This window comes from Myzus persicae, unplaced genomic scaffold, assembly GCF_001856785.1.
Source record: "Myzus persicae strain clone G006 unplaced genomic scaffold, MPER_G0061.0, whole genome shotgun sequence".
Taxonomy (NCBI): domain Eukaryota; kingdom Metazoa; phylum Arthropoda; class Insecta; order Hemiptera; family Aphididae; genus Myzus; species Myzus persicae.
This window is the reverse complement of record NW_019103384.1, coordinates 29,254-49,098: the sequence shown is the minus strand read 5'-3', so window position 1 is coordinate 49,098 and position 19,845 is coordinate 29,254. Positions and strand designations below refer to the sequence as shown.

Genomic DNA, 19,845 nt, shown 5'->3' with positions numbered 1-19,845 from the left:
GAGGCTGTTATTTATAATACAAAAAATGGGATATTATATAATATTATAATGCCTAATTTAGTTATTATTGTTAAACTGTAGTTTTCAAGTCTTTGTATACAGCTTTGTGTAGTCTTAGGTTTAATTAAGTTAGTTAAAATTTGCTTTAAAATATTTTATATTACCAACACCTATAGCGAGATCATGTAAGATAAAATATTATAAAATAAAAATAATAGGTACCTACTATTGCATGCACCTATTATAATGATAGAACAATATTCATCGTTTTATGACCTTAAATTACAGGTAGACAGATTTAGTCATTTAGGTGCATATTAATATATTAAATATATATTTTATTATAATATACATATTTATTATAGGTACCTTGAAGTTCAATTTTTTACGAAGTTATCGATGTTTACCTGCAAATTAACTATTTCTTTTTAATATTTTGCTATAATTTTGCAAATTGCAGAGTTGTAACTATAGTTGAACCTAGTTTAATTATTCTTTTGTGCAGTACTCGTTAAGCATCACTAGATCGCCAAAAGGAGAACCTAAATAAACTCTTACGGAAAATACTTGTTTAAAGGTTTGGGTATCGGAAACCGAAAAACTATACGTCACACACGCCAAAACTTTGGGTAGTGTATACAACAATTCATAATATAAAACAATACGAAGAAGATAAACAACTAATTGTTTTTTAAGTTTATTACAACCATGAATATTTTATTCTAAGTAAAGTTATATTCATAAAAGAGTAAAATTTTGGAGAATAATATATATATATGATGTTACAGATAATAAAAGAATATTGGGATATATATATGTATAATCTAGATTAACGATTTTAATTATTTGCAGGTTGTATGTATGTTGAAGTATATTATTATATTATATACATACGATGAACATTTTCAAATGCAAAGTTTTCTGCAAAAATTAATTCAACCCTAGGTGTGTTGGTCGTTAAGGTAGAAGACTCTGTCGCCTTACCAGCATGGAACCAACGCCGCGACGTCCTTCGGAGCTTGCAAACCAGGTCCATAATTTATTATTTAAGTTGATTTATGTGGACAAACTCATATGTTGGCAGTTGTCATTATTAATTCATATTATTATTATATTATAATTGTAGCGCGTATATGGGAGCATACTACTTGCGTCCGAAATTATTATCAGTAGGCGAGTTGCGTCCCGCAAAAAAAAGATTCAAAAAGGTCATAGTGTATTTGCGTCCCGGTATACCTATGACCTAATTGCGTCCCGAAAATATCGATATAATCGATATAAAAACGTACATTGATGATACAAATTTAATTTATAATAATAACAACATAAAAATGGTTATAATAAATTATCAGTTCAATTCAATTGCAATATTACTAATAATAATAATAATATAAAAATTCATGTTATACATTTTGTCATCAAAATAATAATAATTGCAATAATAATAATATAAAAATTCGTGTTAAACATTTTGTCATAATAAATCATTACCGAATCATACTGAATTTACAATTTATGAACTTTCGGTTTTAGTGACACGATACTATCGATTTAAATGATTTCTGAAGATAATATCGATAATAATAATATGGCTGACTTGCGTCCCCCCAAACGGGACGCAACTTACCGGTCAAATTTACTACCTGAAAAATATATTTTTTTTTGGGACGCAAGTAACATGCAGACGCGTATATTGCCCGGGCATTTTATAATAATACTTATTATTGTCTTATTGTAAAATATATAAATTGCGCGCTGTACCCATTGAAAGTGCATATTATGTAAATTTGTATCAGGCCTTATATATAGCTGGGTAACCTCTTCCCGTCCCCAACATTCCGCAAGATTTAATCGCGATTCCAAAGCATTAAGCAGGAGCGGCTTTTACGCAGACAATAATAGTTATCTGTTATCTACACGAAGAAAAATAATCTAGAAGTTTTATCTTATTAATAAATAATATATTAATTTAACTTAATTTTCTAAAATGAAGTGGAAAAACCAACACACCTAGATATTAAAACAATTGTGTAATTGATCTTACTTAACTTATAAGCTAAATAAATATCATTTATACATTACATTATTTCTAAATAAATATATTATTTGCTATTTAAAAAGTCAGATTTTGATAATGCTTACAAAAAAATGTTTCATGGTTTTTTTTAACTCTAACTCAAACATTGAGCTTAAGTGCAAATTTTGAAAATACTATTAAAGTGGACATCATAATAACATGAAAATTAAAAATGGTTTATCAATTAGTAATTATCCATGCACATAACAACTTAATTAATATTATCGAGTGTATTTTGTTTGAATAAAATTACAAAATAGTGAGTGGAAATCAACTGAACAGTTTTTATAAATTATAATTAAATAAAGATGCTATACATCAATGCAATAAATATTTTCAAAACGCTGTAACAAACTAAAAATAAAAATAAAAATTTAACTTCAATAATAATAATTAATAATACAATAGCAACACAGTTTTCAATTGCTGGACTCCTTCATTCTTTTCGCGTAAGGCAGCTACCTAATACAACAAAAATATTATATTGTCAATATCAATTATAATTAAAATTCACCACCATTCGCACGCAGTACATTTCAATATAACGATATTAATAATACAAAGTTTATTTTATGAATGCAATTTAATTTACAATAATATGTAAATGTTAATCTAAAGGCCGGAGTGTTGATAATATTTGAAATATAACCATTAACCACGGTATGCAAATTCATATATCATACATACAAAAACAGGTATGTATAGGTAATATAGCTGCGGTGGAGTATTATGATTGTTTGACTTGGTACTCACAAAATGTTTCTGGTCGGATTCGTTCATTTTTCGTTTATCATCTACAGTGACAAATCGTTGAAAATTGCCACAATGAGGTCAATGTGATCCACCTAATCATTATATTGTAATATTGAGTTTAATTTTAAGTCGTAGTCATACTAATTCCTATTTTTTCTAAGTTATCTATCAATTGGTTGTTCTTAAAATTATAAACTTATTATATTATATTGCTCGGTTCATGATAAAATGATCATCATTTCCTAAATATTAGACACCTAATGATACTGGCTTAATAAAAATAAACAGTAAAACGATTGTACATCGCAGTCCACAAGTACCTTTTTAATTGCTTTGCGTTTCGGGTTGGTTATTACTTATTTCTATGTCAACAATTGGAATAATAATATGCTCTATGCCAATCATTTCATTCATCGGCCGCAAACTGTTAAATTCGACGGCGAAGATGTATTCGGTTCCAAATCTTTAGCAGTCTCCAAACTTTCCATCAGTTGGCATATCGTTGACGCGTTTGCGTTACTGCTTACTGACAACTTACTTGGAGATGGACATTTTCCCGAGGCGGCGACTGTCGGACCGTGGCCCATGTCAAACATTTCACTAACCGCCCAAAAACTGTTGACGGCGTCTTCGCACTCGGTTTCAAATCTCCAGTAGTCCCCAGCTTTTCCATCTGTCGGTGTACCGTTGGTGCATTAATCGCGGTGGAAATGGTAACTGATGGCTTACACGGCTGTGGATTTTTCCGAGCCAACTGCAGTCGAGTTATATACGGGCACTACGATGACAAGCCGTGCCGGCCAAACCACACTAAATATGTATTGCTCTTCTGGCTCTTTAGGTAGTATCTTCGTTAGTTCTTTCTTATTCGGTCAATTTAAGCTAATCCAGTGAAATGGCGAAACTCCACTTCCCTTTAATCTTTTATAGGTACATGGATATAACCACCGCGACTGGTCGTTTTGTGTTCGTCCGACGTTTAGACAGTGAAACCAATCTTTGTTGAAGGACTGGAGGTCTTGGTTTTCCATCTTCCATTTCGAGATATAAAACACATATTTTATTATGGTATAATAAACTCGAGAAAAAAAAATATTGAAAAGAAGTCACACTATTCTATGTTTTTTTGTAAAATTATTAACACCAAATATATTTTTTATGTACGTTTACGACACATTGTTTATTTTTGGTTTCTATGTTAGTCCGTTCAAAGGTAATAGATTTAATTTCAGCCGACGAACATAATTCTGTATTTTACAGTTAAAATATGCTTAAATTTATATTAATATAACGAGCTCGGAAATCACTGCACATATACATCGGTAGTTGTACAAAAAAATGTTAAGAGAAGCAAAACTGTATGGTTAAGATGACGTGATATTATTCTCGTTCAACATAGCAAATTTGATTTCAACATAATTAATTTTGTGTCGTTAGTTTTAATACTGAAGTATATTGACTTATTATCAAATATTTTAAAGGTAATGGATATTAACGGTATTCTCTGGTCGGGTTTTTAAGTTTTTTTATCTTAATTTAATTAAGTCATGCATTTCCAAAGTAATAAAAAAGCTTTTATATTTTTATCACTTATTTGTTTATGTGTGTAGATATTTAAATCTCAATAATTCAAATTAAAAGCTGATTGTTTAAAAAAAACCTTACTTCTATTTAGAAGTATAAAAGCAAATTTAAGAACAATTATATATTATTATTTGACAATTAATATGAAGAAAATTGTGTTATAATTATTTAAAAAGATACTTGCGAAGAGTTTGTGGTTTGATTTAAAAGTACCTATTCCTAATAATATTACGTCGATATGATCCTCATATTTTATGCGTAAGTATTTTATCTCAGGTTACAATTTGCAAAAGATTTATCAATAAAAGCATTAAGAAATTGTAGTTTTATCAAATAAACGTAACATCCAACATTTTATTAACCTTGGTGAATTAATGTAGTGATTTTATATAAGTACTTTATTTTAGTGCACAATGTTGTTTATCAGGTACTGTACTATACATTTCTGTTTAAGCGCGTATGTAATTAACTGTAATAATATACCAAAAATATATTAGTTAAAAAGTAATCTTATGTTTTTTTTTATTAAGCCGGTAGATATTGATCTTTATATATTAGATAGTATTAAAACCATACATAAAAGTAACAAATTAAAAAAATTAAATCAAAGTTTTTTAATAATATTTTCTTGGAAAATATTATTATAGTTGAATACTTGAATACTCAAACCTAATCATTACTACATAGTATTATTTATGAAACCTATGTTATAATATTCATTGGAAGGCTTTACTCAGTATTGGTTAAGTTTGAGTTTGTTTGATAAACAAAAAGTAATTTGTTTGGACACTGCCCAACTTAACGCAGAATAATTGATCATTATTATTTTTTTAATTTAAACAATGCAATTTTTTTTGAAACTAGTAAGGTTTCAGTGAAGTATGGTTTTATAATATTATATCTACCAAACATTTTCAATAAATCTATTAGGATGTAATAGTCATATTTTAAATACTCAAGATAACCAATAATATACCGATTTATGAATTACAAATTACATAGTTAATTACCATTTTTTTAAAAATTATTTGTACGATGTTATGTATTTGTTTGTTCAATTATTTATCATTTATTACTGAAGCAATTTTGACGACCTGTACATAATCAGTAGCTACCTAACTACAATATTATTATTTATGATTATAAATAAAAACTAAAAGCAACTGAGTCATTAATTAAATTATATGAAATCGTAAATCATAAATATAAAATATGTTGTTGGAATTAGAACAAATATCCCGATCGATAAGATCCAATGCAACGTGTGGTGCCAAGAGAATATTAACCAAGAGTGATTTAAAACTATTTACGTTTAATTGAATCTTTTCCAAATAGTCTTCAGAGGTATTTTTATAATCATTTATTTGCTTTTATTTGTATAAAAAAAAAATTATTAAAAAAAATTAAAAATTATTAAAAGTATATCATTTAAATGCGTCTCGGCAATTTTGGAAATTTCTTTAACATTTTACTAAAGTTTAAAAAAATGTTTAAAATAATTCATGATACCAATATTCAGTATTTGGTAAAATTATAATATGCATAATATATTCTGGACCCTTGAAGAAAACTGGGTGCCATTGTTTATTTGTAACTACTATTTCTACATCAAGGTTATGTAATATCTTTTATCGTAGGTAAGCACAACATAAATGATAAACATATATAAAATAAAGTTTCCCTAAATGACTAATGAGAATAGATATTAAAATGTTAAATTTCATTTTGAGTATCATAATGCTTAATCTAATAAGACTCCAATTATTGTGCAAATCGACATAATTATTAACGGTAGAATATGTATTAAAATATGGTACACAAACACAACATTAGTTATTCTAATAGCTTTTACCTATACGAAAAGACAAGCTAAAACAAGCTTAACATTTATATGAACAGTTTTTTATAGATCAATAATTTTAATTGCGTCAACATAATAATGATTGATGAGTTGAGAATGATTGACGATTATAATGTGCTACGTTTGACGTAATAAAACACGAATGCATTAAGGATTGCATTATTATTCTTAAAATAAAACTTTTTTTCAACTTTGCACCATTTGCCAGACCACATTAATCATGGAAATCCAAGCCAAACAAAAATATATTACAAGTTTCACTTTTTCCCCTACAATAATTGTCAAAAATTAGATAAGACAAAACGATCAGCAACTTCTAAACATGTAAACCGTTATAAGAATGAATTACTGTCGTCTGTGGAATTGTTAAGACTATTATGCAGTCTAGTCTTGATAATTTGAAAACATAATTATCTTGAATCTTTTTCTTGTCCTTTAAAAATGCCCATAGGATATAGGTATACTAAAAGCTGCAGTACAACTCAATGTAATATAACTTGAATTATGCATAAGTCGAATTTGTTTTGAAATTTGACTGTCGATACTTGACTGCTTATACTTTTATAGTTTTATATGTACGTTATGCATTTTGAGATTGATTAATAGATTGAAGTATAATTGTGTAAATATCGTTTATAATTAAAATGTTAAAAGCAATAGATAATAGGCATTTTTAGTTAATGTAGAGTTGTTAGGGTACTTACTAGGTGTACATTGCATAAAAATGTTTTTGGATGGAAACTAAATGATTGAAGACTGTTATATATTTAAGCTGGAACAAGCGAGTGTATAGCCACGTAGATTATATATTTTTGGAAATTGAAATATTTTAAATGCAAATAAAATATATACTAAAAGTATACTAGAAAATAAACAACTTTATTTTTATGGAAATTAAATCCACTCGCATGGAAATATTTATGATCTACAGTCCCGAAAGTACCACACTCCGTATACACAACAGTATAAAATATAAAATCTATAATTTATTTAATATATTTTATAAAAAATAAAAATAATAATAATAACAACTTCGAAGTTCCAAAAGTTTTTTTGTATTTTAAGATAGGTTAATAAAAACTTTTTAAGTCTTAGTTTGGTATTTAGTTTTCTGACAAATAAAAAAAAAACAATTGCATCAATTCATTATGGCATAAAAATATATAATATAGTTATCAATTATAATTTAAATAAATAAAAATATACAATTATTATATACTCATTCGAGGTAAGTATTTATTTTACTTATACTTAGGTAAGAATTTATTTTATGCCATACATAGTATATGAATGAAAGGATGAATATAGCCAAATGCATTTATTTTGATTACCAACTCTAAATCAAATTAAGGAAGTACCTACTTATCCTATAATTATTGACTAATATTTAATTTGGCATACATAAAATGTAAATCAAACGAAATATAATGTCATGTTATTGAAAAACAAAATTCATATTTTCAATCTAAATCACATAATACAGAAGATTCAAAACTAGTAATAATATATTCTTATGATAATATTGCAAATCGACAATATTTTCAGTTCTTAGCAATCTCGATCAATTTTCATTTTAACAAATGACTATAATTTCTCTACGACATTATTGTTTTTCATCAATAGACCTCCTATTTTGATAGGTCACACTATTTTCTATTTTTATTCTTTATAACAGCTTGGCGAACAATTGAAAAAAATCACCCACTACCTACTTATTTTGAGGGTTTTAAAAGTAAAAATACATTTCTCGCTTCTCTCAGATTATACAACGATGTACACCATAAAATCTATGTCTTCTTATATGCTACATATTATTTAAGTTACATCATAAACAGTAAATACTAAAACGTCTAAAACTCAGTTAGAGATTTATAATTCATTATCTAATAAAATGTTTAGTTTAATTTACAATAAGGCAGACCAGATATTTACATCGACTTTTTCATACAAAAATAAAAAAATTTACGTATATAATGGCGTTTGTCTTAGTTTTGTTCATCCAAATTATACCAGATGGGCAATACTGCTGTAATTTATAGTTCTCGTTTAGTGAAATAATAATAATTTTTAGTGCTTTAACTAAAATACTTTAATTACCTATATACCATCTAACAACTATACCTTGCCATAAATCTCATATAGTAAAAAGCTATTTATATAATAGTAATAACTTAAATTGGTAAATACTAAATCTGTCGACTAAGTGAAATATTTACATCATATTATACTTCACTTGGATCATCGATAGACAGAGGCGTATATACGTGTGTCCCGCTTGTAGGTCTGTGGAATTTTTCGACCTAAATAACCAAAACTCACTTAATTACCTACTGTTAAATATAATTGAATTATAATGTAGGTATGCCAAACAAATTATATTTAAATACTGCAACATAATTTCTTAAGAGTTAAAAAAAATATATATTAATAATTAATAACAAAATATTGGTATACATTGCAATACTTGCTAATTATTAATTCGGTAATAGTTAGAATATTAGGTGATTGGATACGTCGACATTTGGTCCTTTTAAATGAGTAATGACGAGTAAATTAAAAGGTCGATGCCAAATTGTTCAACTTTTCATCAGTTTGGCATTTGGCTTGGAATATTTGGAAGTATAGAAATACTTAAAGATTTTTTTCTCAAATACTTGCATAATATTGTGATTGGAGTAAAAGTATCTATGTCAATATTGCTATTCACTATTCAGTAAATATGATTGAGAATGTAAACATTATGACGAAAAAGTATTGTCCAAATCAATTGGGAAATTTTTTGTAATTTCTCTTTCTTGTGGTCAAAAAATTAAAAATAGATATTTTATTGGCTGTCCTACCACTCTACCAGCTATTGTATATTAAAATAAACATAACATATTTTGCAATAAAAGAAGACCCGAAAATGTGTATGATAAGTATAACTTCGTGTCCGAGTCAATACGCAAACCTACCCCTACCATCAATATTGAAGAACAAATGATTCCCTTAAACATTTTCCGTTGTTGGTAAGTATCTATTAAAGTGGCTGCATATAAATAAGTCACTACTGTAGACAGGTTAGTACTTAAGTATTTACCTACTGGCTACTATTGATATTGATTCGATTTGTTTCATTGTGATTATAAATCTCTGTTAAATCGGAAATGAATGTGTGCAGAGAAGAAAAAGTTAAAATATAATTTTCAGATGGTACGTGAGTATGATGTACACAATATATTTAAATATTATGTACCTACGATGTATCATTATCTGATCTGTAAATAAATAAAATAAAATATATTATTAAATTAATCGCTATAATAACAGTATTTAAAAACATTAAGTTTATAGAACATACCTAGTATAATCTAGCATGAAATAAAAATGGATTCTAATGTTTCCTATCGATGGTAGGTAAATTTCTGATCTGATTTTTACCGTAGATACTCTTACATGTGTACGAAATAAAAAAACCTGCAACACTTAAAGATTTTCTATACAATTATTTCGATAACAGACTTTTTGATAAGATACATTTTTAATTAATGTAGGTGGAGTAATATGAACACAATAGCCAATAGGCACAATTCGGGGGGAACTCGGAGGACTTAGTCGCTATGATACTAAAATTAGCCCCTCCAAAAATTTGTATTTTTATTGAAGTATTAAATCCTCCATTAGTTATGTAATCTATATACATCATAATTCAATCAACGTGGCTTGAAGAAATTATTTTTTAATTTCTAATTTTAGATCCACCCACAGAACATAATATAGTTTTAATAATAACATGACAAAATAGTAACTCCATACATATTACTGATCAGTGATAAGGATAACATTTCAATTTATTTAGAATATTGTCGATACTCAATACCATAGTATTTTTTTTTATAAATTTGCGATTTCGAATCAACAGTTAAAGTTATTATCAATTATAATATACAAGTAAGTAGGTACCTAAATAATTATGTGATTTGTTTTGATGAAAATATTTTTCATTTTAGTTATAGGTTGATGTATTATAATGTGTACCTACGTTAAATGTATTAAAGAGGGTTAAAAAAAATGATAAATATATTATGTTGTACATAAAGTAGTATATTATTTTAAAGGTATTTGAACACGACAGCAGAGCCCCCCCCTCTACGAGTCTTTTATATGTAAAGCCCCTCCAAGTCAAAAAATAAAATTGCACCTAATATATAATAGACACGTTATATAGTATAATATACCTATACATGACGAATACATACAAATTGGGCGGAAACTAAATTATTGAATACTATAATAATATATTTAAGCCAGAACAAGTGAATTCACAGTCGTGGTGTGGATGAAATATTTTTTTTTTTTAATTGGAATATTTTAATATTTTATATACTAATATTATACAAATCAATAAACAAATTTGATATTTATTTTTAAAATTTTGTTTTTTATATAAAACAAAATCCACTCCACGTGAAAATGAATACGGTCAGCGAATCCCAAAAGTAGGTTCCACACTACGTATACACAACAGTTTAAGAGTATAAATCCTTTGGAGTTAGTTTATATTTTAAAAAAAATCAATAATAATGACAACTTTGAAGTTTTGACGCGTAAATAAGCATATTATTTTAAGCCCGTCGATCCGCACAGACGTATTTATATCAAACAGCAGTGGCACATGCGTATTATATTTATTATTATTATTATTATTATTATTATTATCTTATACCTACATATAAATATGTATATATACAGGTGACGACGTTTCAATGAAAAATGTCCTATGCCTACAGCACATATATGCTTGCTACGCCACGGCCGCACGTCGATACGCATCCTCCGTGTGAGATTATTAAGACAAGTGTTGTACCTAACTATCTATATGTTATAATATTATCTTCTGTATTTTGGCATCGAACGGTGTTCGCCGATGAGTGTGTAACGTAATGGGCGATTCGTACGGTACACACACGAAGTTTGCCCGAGGGCTGGTTTTAAAAATAATTTATAACGTTCTTGAAGTCACGTTGTCATCTTTCGTTTCTCGGCCGCGGTCGCTTTTTTGGCAGTTCAATAACAGCCGCTGCCGCCGTCGCACTGCGCACTCGTCGTCGTGTCGCAGCCGTCAGCCGCCGCGTACGTTGTCATCATTGTTTTTGTTCCGATTTTTTTTTTTTTTTTTGTCATTTGTCCTACAACATTATGTTCTGATTTTGGATACGATGATAGTGCGCTGGTGTTTGTAGAACTCCAACGATGTCGTGTTACTGTCCGAACTGGATGAACGAGAGCCCGTTGCAAGTGCCCATCAACCTCGATCATCAATCGGATCTACTTAAGGTCCGTAATAAAAATAGCACGGACTTATAATTATATAGTAAAGTAGGTAGTGATAAGGTTTCGTAGCACGCTGAAGAACGAACCTATGAACACAATTTTACTAATAAATACCAATTACCTACACCCGAGAGGAAGACAAATTATTTGTCTGAGTAATCACGATAATAAAAATTGGCTTGTATATATTACTATATATCTTTATAAAATGATTAATATAATATAATAATTAACTAATGGCCATAGAAGGCGAGCTTAAAGATCAATAAGATAAAAAATAAATATTATAATTACTATACTGTATATGGTCAGTACCGACCATTACCACACTATACCACTGCATAAGTAAGAATTTATAAAAATTCCAATCCTAATAATGTTTTTGAAAATGTTTTTTTTTTTTTTATATTATGTTTTCGATTATGGTTAATTTTCATATTCAGGTCGTGAGTTTAAAAATACATCTAGACATTATGTGGACTTAATGACTACTAATAGTCGACAATATTGAGATCGAGATGGCTATTTCGGGAGAACGAGGAGCTTCTAGTCACCACGCGCTCGTTAAATTATGTTTACTTGTACACCTATGCCAAACAATAATTTTTTGATTCAACGTATACTACGTAGGTACTTACTGTGTGTATGAACACATCCTTCATCATCCACTGTAAAATAAATTCGTTATGTGGTTTAGACGGTTTAGCTTTATAATGCATAAAGGGTAATATAGTATTCGTTTAAGATGAAATATAATCGATCAAAATATGGTTTTGTAGATTTATAGATAGGTATTTTAATTAGTCTTTAAGTGATAATATAGTAAGAGTAGAGTAATAATATTGTGAAAACGTAAAAGTTTTGATAAATATTAAAATAGTATAAATGTTTAATTAGGCAATTGTACTTGTTTTAGTAGGTACTTTAAGTTAGGTACCTACCAAATAATTTATACACTTATTTTAGATAAAGAACAAATACAAATTCTTCAAAGTATTTAAATACAAATACTTATCTAAATTTTAAATACATTTTTTTCAATTTACTATCAATACTTTATTTTTTCAGTGGCTTAGCTAAGTCTCTACTATTACGATACAGTGTTAGCGACAGTGTACAAAGTACAAATTGTACATCGAAAAAATATCGTACCTATTATCTGGGTACTTACTACTTACCTAGGTACTTGTATATATTTGCAGAATTAAGTCTACCCCATTGCCGCTGTGTCCATGTAAAATATTATCATTAATTCATTTTTATATATCTTCCCCAAAATAGTATATAATATATATTTGACACATGAACTTACACACGCTATGTACACAAAACCTGTATTTATAAGTCGTGTTTTGTAATTTAAAATTCTGATCAAAATTTAGTTTATTATATAGACACTAATATAGGCTTTGACTAAAATAACCAACACCATTGATTCCCTTTCGCTTTTACTTTAGGAGGCTATGTCAAATATAAAATTACAAAATTTCAAAGATTTTACTTCTGACTTAGAAAAAAGTAATATTGATGATTTATTGAAACATATAGACAATAAAGTATTTAATTTTTAGATGCAAATGTATACAAGGTAGTATTTAAAATACCTACTTTAAAAATAACCCATATAAATACATTTATTAAAATACTTTATAAGACTGCATCTATGACTTTATCTCGAAAATATCTGAGTAAAAATATTATACATAAGCACAGGTATATTTTTTTAATGAAGTAAATAAATAAAACTTGGTTCTTGTTTTCTCTTAAAATGTTCAATAATTATTACAGTTATAACTATGAAAAAACAAACAAAAAAGATCACCTTTTTTTTAATAATTACTTTATGTAGACATCGCTATTATCTTCAAAGGTACATTAATTGTCCCTGCAGCTTCAGACTGTGGAACAGCACGATGTTTATATGCCACGACTATGTCTCGGACAGATGTTAACTCATGACGTCGCGTCTAGAAGCTACAGGGAAAACGTACCTCTGCATATGACATTATATGATTAATATATACAACAATTATTTATTACCTCCAACGAATAAGGAAATTTTTTTTAAAATTCAATCCGATTTTACCTAATAGTTAATACGAACACTGCAAGGATAACCAAAAATTAGTGATGATATAATAATAAAGTATGTACCAACTAACTATTAATATAAAACAATAAAAAGATTTTGAAACTTTTCCCCGAGGTGAACTGTGAACACAAATGTCTGGAAATATTTTTATATTTTTAAATGTACCTACTTTTAACGTGCACTACGAATCAAACACAATTTAATTAAAATGAGTCTGAATATCTCAAATTATTTTATTGAACAAACAAACAAATTATTATGCACATTATATTTAGGTATAACAAAAAATATAGGAATAGCTATTATTAAGGTGTTTACAAATGTAATAATTATTATCTATTTGTCAATATAAAACATTTTAAATACTCTTGTATTATATCATAAGTAGTAGGTAATAAAGAAAACAATCACTGATAGTTAATAAGTAATGATAAATGTTCGTAAGAATAATGTATTTTTTAAAAAACCTATTTCTAATTAAAAAAAAAATTATTTTATAATAGTTTAAAAATTGCATAGATACTTCATGAAATTTTCAAACACTCATTATAGCTACCTATAACTTTTGTTTAGTTCTGCCTTACAATTATATATTTTTTTATAGATATTTATCAGTTATAACAATTTTAAAATTAATTTGTCGAATAAAACATTTTGATCATGCTAATCTTATGTCAATTTAACAGTTGATTGATTTATTAAGTAGGTATACCTATATCTTGTTATTTATAACAGCGATTAAAACAAAAGTTTACATTTTACATTTTTAAAAATCACTAAGATATTATAATTTACAATCCCATAATTTATACTGTCCATTCTTTCGGTCAAAACTCTTAATTCTTATAATAATTAAGTACGTTTAGGGACTTCTTGCATTTGCATATTTTTCAGAGGAGGTCATATACAATATTTTCATATACAATATTTTAGCTAATATATACATTTACCTATTTTATGAAATTATATAGGTATACCGTTTTATTAAACATACTTGGTTATATTAAATAAATAAAATGCATGTTTAACGAATTAAACAATTTTCACAATAATTATCAATATAATATTATTGGGGCACGTTTCATATGCATATTGTTTTCATCAGTTTTTTTCTGAATTTAAGCTATGTATTTAAGAGCATTTTTTAGTACTTAATGTTAATTGTTTATTCTGAACAACTCTAATGCAATGAATCCTATAGAACACTAATTAAAATTAACCTGTACATACATTAACATTTTGTAATAATATTATTTCTACATTTTCAAAAAAACCATTTTTTCTACATCTTGAAACTAAAATCGTTTAAAATTTAACAAATATTAGAGGAGAATACAATTTATAAATGTTAAAATAATTTAAAACTCATATGGGATTGTAAATTTTAAGTGGTTAAAAAATATCTAAATAAATTTTGATATAAACAATAATAGTTTATAGATTACGTCAAAAATAAACTAAATTTGACAGTAATGTTGTAATGTTATTAATCAAAAAGTTTGCCAAGAAATCATAAACAAGTCTTAATAGGGCAATCGAATTAAAAATGGACACTCACAGGCTATTCACAGCGCCATATCCTACTTATTTTTTTTATTTTTTTAAGTTTTTGTAGCAAAATAATCAGCCTTTTAGCTATTATTGATTCGAATATTTACCAAATACCAACTCTCAACCAATTGTGTAACCTTATAAATATATATACATTTATTTTTAGGGCCCAGAAATTGTGCATGTTTCAAAGTTTTATAAAGAAGGCATAGAAGGAAAATTTCTAAGCAATATAGCACCAGATGCTAGGACCTTGTACGAGACGTTTCGGAAAGGCGCAAAAGTTTCGAGTAATATATTATAATTTTGTCCATATTTCGCAATGTATTATGAACTACACCTAATACAATTAATGATTTCTCATATATTTTTAGACAATGGGAAGTGCCTAGGTTGGCGTGAAAATATCAGTAAACCATTTCAATGGATTCATTATAATGAGACATTACTTCGCGCTCGAAATTTCGGTTCAGGTCTATTAGGTCTTGGTTTTCCGAAAGCTAACCAGATTTTCATCGGAATTTTTAGTCAAAACTGTCCCGAATGGATTTTAACAGAGCAAGCGGCTTATTGCTTTTCCATGGTGGTTGTACCACTTTACGATACATTGGGTCCAGAAGCTTGTTCGTTCATTATAAACCAAGGTATTGTTAGTATTATTATGTATTTCGTGTGGAATAAATTATGTGAACACAGTGAGTCAATTACCGTTAAGATGGATATCAGGGGGAGGGGTGCTTATGGTTAATCGTCTGACGTGGTATGTGATAACTTAGCGGAAATATCAGCGGTGGTGGTCGACACGGACGAGAAATGCAACCAGCTATTGGACAGATCACCCAAGTGTCTTCGACGGATAATTGTCATCCGCGGTGCTCGACCATCGACTAGTCAGAAAGCTAAGAACCGTGGTGTAGAATTATTGACTTTCGAAGAAGTGGAGAAAGCTGGAGCATCTAAAACGTATCCAGAACAGGTAGTCATTTAAATTTATTTAACTTAAACACACGACCACTCATGACCAGTTTTTTTTATTTATCTGTGGATTCGAATTTAAAATCAAGAATATATTTGTTGTTCATTTTTTTCAAATTAAAAATATTATATTTATAAAAAAACACTAACGTACACGTATTGGTCATCAACTCAATAGTCAATAACACGTATTTAAAATCTATTTTATCTGCAATTATAAATTATAACAACGGCGTTTAATCATAAATCATAATTAATATATTGGAACTGATATTTTGACCCGAATAAGTCTGAACTCATAATTTACTTGTCTGTAAACAGCCCCCAAAACCTACTGATTTGTGCACGATATGCTACACTTCGGGCACCACGGGATTACCCAAAGGAGTGATGCTGACCCACGGCAACGTAGTGGCAGCTGTTAGTGCCGTTCTAGTGCAACTTTCCCAATACAGGCCGAGCGTGGGTGACGTGATGATCTCGTACTTGCCTTTAGCACACATGTTGGAAAGGTGTTGTGAAGTAGGTATACAATGAATACTTGAACGACTCGCACGTTCCATCTAACGTCGATAATGTCCGTGCCCACAGAACGGCATGTATTTGGTCGGCGGTTCGGTCGGTTTTTACAGTGGAAACATCAAATTTCTGTTTGAAGACATGAAGGTGCTGAAGCCGACGATTATGCCCAGTGTCCCTCGTCTGCTCAACAGAATCTACGAGACGGAAATGGCGAACATTGTTCCACAGTTTTTCAAACGCGTCATGTTCAACATGGCGCTCCGGTCGAAAGAAAACGAAATTAAAAAGTTTGGTTTGTCTCCTAATTTTATTATCGTTCAAATGACTTAGTCGCTTTACTCTGTGCTTGTTTTTTTATTTAGAGGCATCGTCCGGAAGAACAGCATCTGGGACCGGTTAGTGTTCGGCACTTTGCAGAAAAACATGGGCGGACGCCTGAGGCTGATGATCACGGGCTCAGCCCCGTTGGCCGGTAACGTTTTGACTTTCATGAGATGTGCCCTCGGATGTATAGTGAGTTAAGCCGACTAAAAAATATATTCATGAGGCACATGTTGTATTAGCGATTAGCGAACCTACATTATTGTGTTCATCAGGTGGTAGAAGGATACGGCCAAACCGAGTGTACGGCGCCGATTACGCTTTCGATCCAAGGAGATATGCATACAGAGCACGTAGGACCACCAATAGCTTGTAACTTGGTTAAACTGGCCGACGTACCGGAAATGGAATACTACGCGACGTCTAACCAAGGAGAAATTTGCGTAAAAGGGTCTAACATTTTTCAAGGGTACTTTAAAGATCCCGATGCTGTTTCGTTCGATGATCACGGGTGGCATCATACCGGAGACATTGGAATGTGGCTTTCAGTGAGTATCAAAAACACATTAAGTTCATACATTATTTATCTTTCCATTGTACATGTATTTATTTATGCAAATTTTGTAATAACAAATAATTATAATATCTATTATTTATTTAAAAGTAAAAAGTAGTATTTTTTTGTTTTTAGAACGGCACACTTAAAATAATTGATCGCAAGAGACATATATTTAAACTCTCTCAAGGTGAATATATTGTTCCAGAAAAAATAGAAACAATTTATCATAAAAGCCAATATGTGAAACAAGTATTTGTCCACGGAGAATCGTTAAAGGTAATGTATATTAGATGTTATCATGTTAACCATTATTTAAATGTTTCTCGAGAGCAAATTAGAACTTACAACCAAAATAAAATTCACTTTTGATATTAACTAAAGATATTTTCTTGTATAGCTTATTTTTCAATTATAAGAAACATACCTATACAATATACATATACTATTTACAGAAGCTGTAAAATTAAATTGAATCTGTTTTTATTACTTCATTTTAACTATGTCTTGGGCGCCACAGTAGCAATCTTAATAGATTTTTAAAAGTTGAATTATTCGTATGAATAGGTGACCTAAAATTATTATGTTTATTATGTAGTACAAATTATATGTTAAAATACAAATATTTAGGTTTAATTCATCATATAGTTGGCCATCTTCCAACTCGGTAAAATGTAAATCTTTATACATACAACATACTATAGTGTTTAAGTCTTAAGACTATTTAAACTTTTAAGTGTAAATAATAACATAATAATTGTCTTTCATGAAGCTTAGATATCTTTCAAGAATTAAAACATTGCTAAGTCTATATGAGTTCAACTAACTGACATTTTATCAAATAGCTGTTTAAATTAATTAAAAATATGAAATGTTTAAAGACAAAAATTGAAATTAACTATAAAAAAGTGGGCAGTAATTCAAAAATAATCGTCTGGATATTTTTAGGTCTTTTTTAAATTATTATTTATTTTTACATTTCAGTCATTTTAATTAGGTGGCCAATATTTTTACACGATGTTAATTAATGAGTTTATCCTTCACAATATTGTATAACAGTATATATTTATAGTAATAACACAACTTTCTATAGGTATTAATGAAAAATGTCTCGTCCAAGAGTAAGACATTGAAATAATTTTATATCTGAGTGTACGGATACTTTACGTTATTTTTATGTTTTTACTGTTGTAGTCGTGTATCATAGCCATCGTGGTTCCCATGGTGGACGTCATTAAATCTTGGGCGCAAGAGAATGGCATATCCGGTACGCTGTCAGTGTTGTGCGCGAACCCCGAGGTCAAAAAGCTCATTATGGATGACATGACGGCTTGGGGAAAAGATGGTGGTCTTAAGTCATTCGAACAAGTACTAACCTACTATTTTATTCGTTATCATTATGAGTAATATCAATGAATTATTTTATTTATTATTCTTAAAACGTTTGATTATTAGTGTGTAATGTGTACCTAGACGTAAATTAGTCTAAGCAACCTATTAATCGTACACGCATTATTTTATTGAAGGTGAAAGACATCTATCTGCATCCGGATCCTTTTTCTGTGCAAAACGGACTGTTGACGCCTACGTTCAAAATGAAACGTCCCCAGGTTAGGTCGTACTTTGCGCCGCAGATCGAAGATATGTACATGAAGTTGAAATGAAAGTATACATAATATAATTTATACATTATACATACAATATGAATGACGATGTCAAATGCAATAATATGTACTTGCCTGTTATATTGGATGCAATATTCTTATCTATATCTGTTGTACGCGTATTTAATGATAATATCAGTATTATAATAGGTATATAATAATAATATAGGTATTGATTATACGATTTCTTTTGGCAATAATAATAATTTGTTAAACATTATAATTCTGTAAAACGTGTAATAAAAACTTTGCTGAAGACCAAAACGTATTGTTATTTTCTATCATAGACACTTTAAAATGTAGGTACAGACGTACTTATTATATTATATTTAATTTGTACACCAATTTTATTTCGCAATTTATTCCGCATTAACTCTTTGTAAGATAATTATATTTTCGTCCGATCATATATAGCATAGTAATAATTATTTTTATCATTCAGTAAAAACTCAAAATAAATTTATTATATATACGAGTATGTACAAATATAATAAAATAAAAAAAACTTACACTATCAGTTTATTTATGTAGAATAATGATTATAGATTTGTATTTAGGTAGGTAGATACTTATTTA

At 28.7% G+C, this 19,845-nt stretch overlaps 1 protein-coding gene across 2 annotated transcripts; it reads left to right on the top strand.

Moving 5' to 3' along the window:
• The first annotated feature begins 11,317 nt into the window (after nucleotides 1-11,317).
• Nucleotides 11,318-19,533, top strand: LOC111034400 (long-chain-fatty-acid--CoA ligase 1). Of its 2 annotated transcripts, XM_022315620.1 has the most exons (12): nucleotides 11,327-11,387; nucleotides 11,481-11,591; nucleotides 15,398-15,521; nucleotides 15,606-15,875; nucleotides 16,008-16,207; nucleotides 16,528-16,728; nucleotides 16,798-17,015; nucleotides 17,091-17,241; nucleotides 17,325-17,597; nucleotides 17,741-17,884; nucleotides 18,800-18,973; nucleotides 19,132-19,533. In XM_022315620.1, exons 2-12 carry the CDS (start codon nucleotides 11,508-11,510, stop codon nucleotides 19,267-19,269), a joined length of 1,977 nt encoding a protein of 658 aa, XP_022171312.1. In that variant the 5' UTR covers nucleotides 11,327-11,387; nucleotides 11,481-11,507; the 3' UTR covers nucleotides 19,270-19,533. The 2 variants fall into 2 exon arrangements, with proteins under 2 accessions (XP_022171311.1, XP_022171312.1); XM_022315619.1 differs by having other exon boundaries at nucleotides 11,318-11,591.
• The last annotated feature ends 312 nt before the right edge of the window (nucleotides 19,534-19,845 follow it).